The sequence below is a fragment of the Echiichthys vipera genome (assembly GCF_963691815.1).
Source record: "Echiichthys vipera genome assembly, chromosome: 1".
NCBI classification, from domain to species: domain Eukaryota; kingdom Metazoa; phylum Chordata; class Actinopteri; order Perciformes; family Trachinidae; genus Echiichthys; species Echiichthys vipera.
The window spans coordinates 39,520,501-39,530,676 of record NC_139826.1 but is presented as its reverse complement, the minus strand read 5'-3'; the positions used below and the strand labels follow the sequence as shown (position 1 = coordinate 39,530,676).

Sequence of the window (10,176 nt, the reverse complement as noted above, 5' to 3'; positions counted from 1 at the left end):
TTAGCTGTGTTGGTGTTCTTCCGGACACGTTATTGTTGCATCAGCATCCTCCAGCACTGTGGCCATGTCGACGTCAGGAGAGACAGGTACATTAACCGATGTTTGGCTCTTACCTTGAATACACAAAGTGAGTTTGAGCCCCGTGATTCGGCGTTAACGGGAGGATTTACCGGGTTCGGATGAGCTGTCACAGCCGGCGGAGCTAGCGTTAGCCCCGTTAGCTCCCCGGAGCCGCACCAGCCGGACCCCCTTTAAAAAACAGCCCATTTAAACTCGCGTTTATTTATTTTAATGTGGTGGAAAAGACGCGCAGATCTTCTTATTATCAATAAATAACACTCAACATGTTTGCTACATTAAATCAGACTCTGCACCAGGCTACTGCATATTACAGAGCAGGGTTTTATTTATTAATTTAACATTTGAAGTGTTTTAAATGGGTCAGAATTTATGAATGGGGTTCGGTTCGTCCTGTTGTGTAAAATATAACTGCAGTTATAGATCAGTGTCAGTCTGTTTGATATTCAGAATAAAAACTATGATGCATTTAAACCATTTCTTTGAATTAAGTCAAACCACTTGTGCAAAATAAAGACTAATAATTTCATATATCACAAGTCTTGTTTTTAAATATTATATTTTTTATTAATTTTTATAATTAAGACTAATATTCCTCATGTATCACTAGGCTTGTTTTTGTAATAATAGATTTAAGATTTGTTAAAAAAAACCAATATAAATATATTATTATTAAAAGAAAAGTCTTGTGAAACATGAAGAATATTAATCTTTTCGTCACAAAAGTGGTTTGACTTAATTCTTTGAAATATCTCACAGCAGAGTGCTCGCTTTTATTAATTTAGATGATGTAATTGTGTGTCACGATATTTCGAGATATGATTTTATCGCATTATAACTACGGTGGAAGACGTTAAACGATCGTATTGAGTTATCGCCCAGTCATAATACATATATACACATATATACACTCAGCATCTTTAGGAACGGTTGTCTTCACGTCTGGCCACACTCATCTCATCTTCAGCCTCTTATCCGGGGTCAGGTCTCGGGGGCAGCAGCTTTAGCAGGGGACCCCAAACTTCCCTTTCCCGGGCCACATTAACCAGCTCTAACTGGGGGATCCTGAGGCGTTCCCAGGCCAGTGTGGAGATCTCATCTCTCCACCTGGTCCTGGGTCTTCCCCGAGGCCTCCTCCCAGCTGGACGTGCCTGGAACACCTCCCTAGGGAGGCGACCTGGTTCTTTGGGTCCTGACCCAGCTTTCATGACCACAGGTGAGGGTAGGAACCAGGACTGAGCGGTAGATCCAGAGCTTTGCCTTCCTCAGCTCTCTTTTGGTCACAACGGTGCGGTAGAGCGACTGCAGCTCCGCCCCCGCTGCTCAGATTCTCCGGCCAAACTCACGCTCCATCGTCCCCTCACTCGTGAACAAGATCCCGAGGTCCTTGAACTCCTTCACTTGGGGTCAGGACACATCTGGCCACATCGTCCACACCGTCTGGCCACACGTTATTATATATTATTATAATATATATTCTCTCTGGTTGACTACAGATCAGCTGCGTCATCTAGTTTCTATTTTGACAATTTCACTTTGTTTCATTGATGAATGACGCACCAAAGACCCTGAGACCCTTTAACCTGTTAGAATATTGTTAATGTTATTATAATAATATTAGTATAAGCCCTGATAGTTAGACAGCCTATAATAATAAACTCATTTCAGCCTTTTTTCCAAGCTCACTACATTGATCACCTGCACATTAAGCCTCATTATCTCAGTCTGATTATTGTTTATGTTGTTTTTAAAATTAAAACCTTTTCCCTGGGGCTTTTGTTGCATTTCGCCCAGTTTCTGCTGCTCATCACCCGCGTTCATTTCTGTTTCGGGGCAAATTTTTCATCCAAGATCATCGAGGCAAACAAGTGTCGTCTCGTTTTGGTTCCATGTCTTCTTGCAGCCGTCCTTTAACGTGGTTAATGATTTCTGTCTGCAGCTTCACTGTGGGTGCGTTTCTGTTTGACCGTTTCACTTTCAGTGGCTCGTGAGTGGGAAAATGTTTCAGTTTCCATTTGAGTCAGAAACCTCATCCAGTCTGATCTTTCGGACGCCTGGAGTTTGTGTCGTAAACTCTGTTGGATTTCAGTGACGTTTGAACGTTTCTGGTCCAGAGTCAGAGGAAGTGAACACAGCAGGTGTTCAATTTAATTCAATTCTATTCTATTTACAGTGCCAAATCATAACAGAAGTGATCTCAGGACACTTTACAGAGTAGGTAAAGACCACACTCTATGACTTATTCATGATTTACATAGACCCAACAATTTCCCCGTAGAGTACGATGGCAACGAAAACCTTCACTATAACAGACAGGAACGTCAGACAGACCCAGCTCTGTGGAGGACGCACATCTGTCTGCACCGGAGAGAGGAAGAGAAGGAGAGAGAGAGAGAGAAAAAAGACGGACAGATGGACAGAGAGAGACAAGGACAGACACAAAGACAGAGACAGACACACTTCCAGTAACTATAATAATATCTATAGTAATGTGAATATGACTTAAATGTTATTAATACAGCAGAATAGTAGGAACAAGCACAGCTAAGGTGACAGATTATAACAGCAGCAGTAAGCGTCATGCAGGACCACGGCAGCAGGCACCACCACCATCAGCAGAGACCTGCACACAGGACCACGGCAGCAGGCACCACCACCATCAGCAGAGACCTGCGAGACGACAAAGCACAAACGACAACGGGGAGGAAGTTGAATTAGTAACATGCAGTGATGAGACATGAATGATACAGACAGAGAGGAGAGAAGCTCAGAGGATGTTGACTGTGACTTCCTGGTAACCTCGGGGTGCTGTTGTTGGTGTTTTCTGCAGTCGTCGCAGTTGAGTCGGTAATTCTTTGCGAACATCTGCCCTCTTGTTTCTGCAGCCTTTGAGTTTGGCTTCTTGCTTCAGATAAATGAGGAGGCCGCGCTGGCAGTGGCCCTGAATGACTACCTAACCTCACGCAGCTACCTGGCAGGGTTCAGCCCCTCGCAGGCCGACCAGAAAGCCTTTAAGCTCCTCCGCGGGCCCCCAGATCCACACCGCGTCCACGCTCTGCGCTGGTACAGACACATAGCAGCCCTGCAGCCGGACCTCGACCCTGAGAGCAGCAGTGAGTACACGGCTGAAGGCGTGGACAGGCTCAGACGCGGTCACCGTCTCTTTTGTGTTGAGGTCGTCTCGAGGAAGACGGGGAAACCTTGTTGTAAAGCAGCTCTAACCTGCCCCTCTGCAAACACTCACACGCATGAACCCAGAATCATTGTCACTCCTCGTGTTACAGCGCGTGTTGCCTGTAGCTGAGCACAGGGAGAGTTACTTTATCGCTGTTTAAACAAAATGGCAGCAGCTGCGACAAACCGCGCACACACACACACACACACACACACACACACGCACACGCACACGCACACGCACACACACCTCCCTAAAGAATACCTCGTGTGTGTGACAGTCACAGGAACATAGATACGTTTATCTCGGGTGCACTGCATGTGTGTTTGGGCGCGCTCTGTGCAAAGAAGCTGAACATGTAAAGCTGCATTCCCTCACCTTTTTTTTTGTTTTTGCATTTTGACTAAAGCACAAAACGAATTATCAGATTAGCAGACGCTCTTTGAAGCTCAGATGATGAGAACTGCACTCGTTGGGACACTTTCCCAGTTTAAGGGCACCCTCCCACTGTGCCTCCGTCCCGTGCCCCGTGCTTTAGGGTCCTTGTCCCCCCCTCCAGGCCCGTTTGTACTCACACTACCTGGGCCTCGGAGAATGCTTCTTGCTGCCTATACGTCATCACGCCGTAACACGTCACACGCATTGATGACGTCATGGCGATGCGTGGCTTTGTTTCCAGATCTTTCCGTAGACCTCAGAGTTTTTGTGCGTCTTGTCGACTGTTTTTGAATCTTTTCATCGACCACAACAGATGTATATATATAAAGATGTTTTTTCGTGCCAACGGGACCTCATAGCGTCGACCTGATGGCAGTAAGTCAAAGGATTGCTGGAGGGGGTGGGTGGGGGTGGGTGGGGTCCTGTGTGATGGTACTGGCCGGGTGCACAGTTGTGGTAGGGGGGTTTGGGGAGAGCCAATTATTTCCGGCCTGATGAACTATACGTGCAAGTTTTGTTTTGTGCTTGATTTGTGATTATTTTACTTATCGACTAATCTGCTGATTATTTTCTCTATTAATGGATGAGTTGTTTGGTCTAACTCAAAGATATTCAGTTTACTGCCACAGAGGAGGAAAGAAACCAGAAAATATTCACATTTAAGAAGCTGAATCAGATCATTTTGACCTTTCTTTTTTTTAAAATGACTCAAAACGATGATTTGAACGGTTGCAGCTCCGGTTATAAAGCAGGTGTGAAAGGTGGAGTTATGGAGAAAAGCTCCCGTGAACATGAACATGAACATATCATCCCTAAAATAAATAAATACATCTATGTTTATTGAATGTATCACGTGGATGTGCAGGCTTTTGTAAACACTTTAGCATCATAAAGTAGTAAACTTTAATTCTCCAGGTACGCTCTGTGCATCTCTGCCTCACATTAACTACATGTTTATTACAGATGTAGTTTAAAATAATAACTTCTGGGTGAATCCTCTGTTTCCTTGCGTTGCGTGACCTTGAGGAAACTTTGCAGTCGGTGTATTAAATGGATCAAATGACAGAAAATCATCTGCAACAGCTTCAACAGTTTCCTTGTTTAAGATATTTAACAAAAGCAAATGAGAATATCTACAGATTTTCTTTTTTTTGTGTGTTATAGTAAATTTAATATCGTTTGAGTTTTGGATTACCCGCCATTTGTGGAAAATAGCAGCGTGCATGTATCTTTATTTTCTGATTTTTTCAGAGTAAAAGATCAATTGATAATGAAAATAATGTAAAGTTACAGCCATGAATCTCAGTTAAGGTGAATTACTGATATAAACTCAGTGATAAGATCCATACTAACCTTCCTCCCAGTGTTTCACTCGATCCTGTGCAGTTCTCTGTTTGCTGCACAACGTGTTTTAAACCCATGTGTAGATATTTATATGATAAATAGTAAATATTTAAAATCACAGTCACAGTTTCAACATGTGGTGGTTTTAAATTCTGTGTAAACGTTTAAAAACTGTCAATTCAAATGTATAAAAGTTAAAAGTCAGTTTATAAAAAACCTTTTCTAATGATGTTTTCTTTGTCTCTGCAGTGAAGGGAAAGCGGGTTCAGCCGCCCTGGACCCCACCGGCAGGAACCGACGTTCCCAAACTGCGACTCTACAACAGCCTGACCAGAGCGAAGGTACGAACCCCGAACCCCCGTCAGGGAGAAGAAGCTTCCTCACACACGCAGAGAGACAGAGTCAGGATGCACACCAGTCGTTCTAAATCCCCACACCTGGGGACGAGACAAGGGGAAGTTAGGGCGCACTCCCACTGTGCCTCCGTCCCGTGCCCCGTGCTTTAGGGTCCTTGTCCCCCCCTCCAGGCCCGTTTGTACTCACACTACCTGGGCCTCGGAGAATGCTTCTTGCTGCCTATACGTCATCACGCCGTAACACGTCACACGCATTGATGACGTCATGGCGATGCGTGGCTTTGTTTCCAGATCTTTCCGTAGACCTCGGAGTTTTTGTGCGTCTTGTCGACTGTTTTTGAATCTTCTCATCGACCAAATCTGCAGTAAACACTCCACCTCCGCATCACACCAACGTGAACCTTTCACCGCCATTGTTTTAAATGTCCGCGCATGGTCCCTCCTTCTTTTTTCTATGTCCCAACAGGCGCACAGGAAATGACCTCAGAACCGCCGTAGGCCTCGTGCTCGTACACGTGCGAACACTCGTGCTCGTACATGTGCAAACGTGCTTTACTAAAGCCCACCGCTCCCAAACGGGCCGTGGACGCAAGCGTGCCGCTCCTAGACGCGGTACGGTTGCACGCACACTGGTCAAAGGAACCAGACTTTAGCCGTTAAACCTGTTTGGGCACGGGACGGAGGAACAGTGTGAGTGCGCCCTTACTTGCAGATAAAATGTTGATTGCAGTAAACAAGGTGAATAACACCCGATACATCGGTGCATCCTCAGCTCCTACGCAGGAACAGGAAACGTCTGTAACCAACGCGCAGCTCGTCTGTGTCCTCGTCTAAAAAGATGTGACCTGCGTCGATGCTTTGGAAAGAGTCACATCACTGCACGTTGTGTTTATAAAGACATAACAGAAGATACATTCATGTGAGACAGGTGCACATATGTGGTCACCTTCTACAAATCACTCCAGATAAATGACACCTCACGAGCTTCTACTTCTTTTTTCTTCTTGGTCCCGGTCACATGTGTACAGAGATCAGATCCAGTTTGTGATTTTATTGATTTATTGATTTATTGATTTATTTTCCCACTCTTTCTGTTCCAGGAGCCGTTCGTTCCGCAGAGAGGGAACAAAGTGACGTGGTACTGCTGCGGACCGACCGTGTACGACGCCTCACACATGGGACACGCCAGGTGAACACCGGAGAAACGCTTCTGTTCTTTATTTGATTTATAACTCGATGACTTTATTTGCACCACATGTCAGGACCCAAAGAACCAGGTCGCGGGTACAGTAGGCCGAAATGTGTTTCCTCAGGAGGGGGTCTGGAGTCTCCCTTAGAGAGAGGGGGAGAAGTTCAGCATCCGTGAGGAACTCGGAGTAGAGCCGCTGCTCCTTTGTGTTGAAAGGAGCCAGTTGAGGTGGTTCAGGATCATCTGGTAAGGATGAACCCTGGGCGCCTCCCTAGGGAGGTGTTCCAGGCACGTCCAGCTGGGAGGAGGCCTCGGGGAAGACCCAGGACCAGGTGGAGAGATTAGATCTCCACACTGGCCTGGGAACGCCTCAGGATCCCCCAGTTAGAGCTGGTTAATGTGGCCGGGAAAGGGAAGTTTGGGGTCCCCTGCTGAAGCTGCTGCCCCAGAGACCTGACCCCGGATAAGAGGCTGAAGATGAGATGAGATGAAATTCGCACCACAATCTTTATTGATTTAGAACAAAATGGGCTGGTTACAGCATCTCTACCTTCAATTTACTCATTCACCTACAGAAGAGCACAAAGATATGCCAGAACCCCTCACAGGACTATCTTCTTTAACTTATGTATTTATTATTTAGTTAAATTTCAATTTTTGAATCCGTCTTTTTGTTCAGATCCTACATTTCCTTCGATATCCTGCGGAGGATACTGAGGGACTACTTCAAGTACGACGTCCTCTACTGCATGAACATCACAGACATTGATGATAAAGTGAGTAGGATTTATTACATTCATTTTCCTTATTTTAATCAAATGAAAAAATATTATGATATAAATATAATTATTTATGTTTACGTTTGCACTTGTGTCATATATGAAGTCATGTTTGTTCCAGTACAACGATATTTAATACAAGCGGCCAAACACTTCAATTTATGTTTGTGGACATGTTTTTAAATGTAGCTGAACCCTGACGGCAGAATCAAACCAGAGCTCTGCACATTTAAAGTCCAGTTCAGACCAAACAATCACGTGAACTGACCTGTCTCGTCTCGACTCCGTGTTGTGTGTAGGGACTCTTCTCATGCTGCTGCAGAGGTTTGCTGTTATTTTCAGCAGCATTAGTGGTTAAAAAAGACCTTTGAATGCCTTCACCGTACTGCCCCGAGCTTATCACTGTTAGCCACGTCCGGCTCTTAGCGACTCTCCTGGATTTCTACGTTAATAGTTGTTGCACTAAAAAACTCTCTACGGCTTATTTGATGAATGGAACTGCGGGAAAAAGCCATTATACAGGTTACACACACACACACACACACACACACACACACACGCACACGCACACGCACACGCACACACACGCACACACACACGCACGCACACACACACGCACAAACAGGACCTATATACATGCAATTAATGGAGAGATGTCAGAGCTGCCAATGAATGGGCGCCCTGAGCAGTTAGAGGTTTGGTGCCTTGCTCAACAGCACCTCGACAGTGCCCATGCGATGAACTGGCACCTCTCCAGCCACTAGTCCACGTTTCTCCATTCATGGTCCACACAGGGACTCCAATCGACGACCCTACGGTTCCCAGCCGAGTCACCTATGGACTGAACTACTGCCGGCCCAATTTGAGTCACTGCGTTTAAGCTCTGTGGCGTTTCTTCTGTCTGTCAGATCATCAAACGGGCCCGGCAGAACCACCTCCTGGACCAGTACAAGGAGAAGCAGCCGCCAGCTGCTCAAATACTGCAGGACGTCCTGAGCGCCAGAGGGGTGAGAGAAAACGCCCTCTGAACCCCAGTCACACACTACACCGTACTAAACCACCTGATCTGTGCACATTTTTATAAAGCACTTTGCACATTATTGCAGAACTTTTGCACATATTACTATTATAAATGGATATTTTATATATATATACTGTTTTATCATTCTCTTTTTCCACATATATAGTATTTTGTATGTAAATAATGTTGTTGTTAATATGTTGTTTGTATAGTTGAAATAATTTCCCCCTGGGATTATTAAAGTATCTCTGATTCTGATACAGACATCAGGGACGTCGTCCGCCTAACATCCTAATATTCATGATAATAAAATGTAAAATATCCTGCAGGTTTCTGTCTTTCTCTTAAATCCTAGTGTGTGTGTGTGCGTGCGTGTGTGTGTTTCCAGCCCTTCCAGGCCCAGCTGGCTGAGACCACAGACCCAGATAAGAAGCAGATGCTGGAGAGGCTGGACGCCGCTGTGACGGCCGCTCTGCAGCCGCTGCAGGCAGCGATGGAGGGCAAGGCGGCCGATGAGGTCGTTCAGCCTCTGGCCCAGGTGAGACTCAGCACACACACACACACACACACATGCTGCCGTCACTTACTGTCAGTCCACGGGTCTTTGTGTGAGTCTCATCTTTTCACTTGTGAGACTTGGATTAAAGGAAGAGTTCGACACTTTGGGAAAAACAGATGGAAAGGTTGAAACCAGTCTCACATCTGTGCGCTAAATATGAGCAGCCCAGTCACTAAGCACAGAGACTGTGAACTCGCTCTTATGTTATTTAGTTTCATCTGTACAAACACCAACCAGCTGACTCTTCCGATAATAACGAATCAAATAGGTCCATGTTCACACAGCCTGTATGTCTTTCCATCATCTATCCATTCTGCGGTGGGTGTTGGCTCCACTTCAATCTGCTGTTTATTTAATTGGTGCTTTTTTGCTTTTCACTGAGAACTTTATCATATTTAATATTCCCAGTTTAAAAAGACAGAAAATGCACCTTGAAATACTTTAAAAGTGCTTGAATTTGACTTCAGTAAAGTTTGAGGAACCCTGCATTTAAGTGATTTATCAATGAAAACTAACATTTATCTTCTGTAAATTGACTTTTCTGTATTTTAATATGAAAATGATCCAACATCTAAGATGCAAAGTGACAACATCGAGACAGAGCATCTTTAAGATGAGCCTTTATTTTGAAATCCCTGCTTTATATTTACTCCCTTTATCAAAAGAGCGTAGTTAATTTTGGGTGCAGCACCCTGTTAAAGGCTTTGACTCTTTGTGTGTTCGCAGGTTCTGCTGGAGAACTCCAGAGACGTGCTCTCCGACTGGTTGGACAAACAGTTTGGAAGTAAAGTCACGGAGAATTCGATCTTCTCCATTCTCCCCAATTATTGGGAGGGAGAGTATCACAAAGACATGGAGGCCCTGAACGTAAGTAGCATGTTAGGGTGCACTCACACTGTCCCTCCGTACCGTGCCCAGACACGTTCCACGACTAAAGTCTAGTTCCTTTGACCAGTGACATCAACATCTCTGAATTTACTTTAACAGTGTGGCCACAAGTATGTGGACGCACCTGTCTGTGGTGTGAGCCCTTAGAGCAGCCGCGGACGTGTCCCGACGGTGTTGTTATTGTGCGTTTATTGTGTTTGTGAGCAGGTTCTTCCTCCGGACGTCCTGACTCGAGTCAGCGAGTACGTGCCTGAGATCGTGGCGTTTGTGAAGAAGGTCGTCTCCAATGGTTACGGGTGGGAGAGAAACTCTATGCTCTCTTTATATCAACACCCTCGTCCGTTACCAA

General features: G+C 45.2%; 1 protein-coding gene across 2 annotated transcripts in view; it reads left to right on the top strand.

The window, feature by feature from the left end:
* The first annotated feature begins 20 nt into the window (after positions 1-20).
* Positions 21-10,176, top strand: part of cars1 (cysteinyl-tRNA synthetase 1) — a 21,691-nt gene continuing 11,535 nt past the window's right edge. The window contains exons 1-9 of one of the 2 annotated variants that reach the window (XM_083911594.1): positions 21-86; positions 2,964-3,191; positions 5,285-5,376; positions 6,492-6,580; positions 7,260-7,356; positions 8,268-8,366; positions 8,769-8,918; positions 9,666-9,806; positions 10,035-10,123. In XM_083911594.1, coding sequence (XP_083767720.1) covers positions 65-86; positions 2,964-3,191; positions 5,285-5,376; positions 6,492-6,580; positions 7,260-7,356; positions 8,268-8,366; positions 8,769-8,918; positions 9,666-9,806; positions 10,035-10,123 — 1,007 coding nt within the window. In that variant the 5' untranslated portion in view covers positions 21-64. The remainder of the gene's footprint in view (positions 87-2,963; positions 3,192-5,284; positions 5,377-6,491; positions 6,581-7,259; positions 7,357-8,267; positions 8,367-8,768; positions 8,919-9,665; positions 9,807-10,034; positions 10,124-10,176) is intronic. The other variant, XM_083911595.1, reaches the window with a different exon arrangement.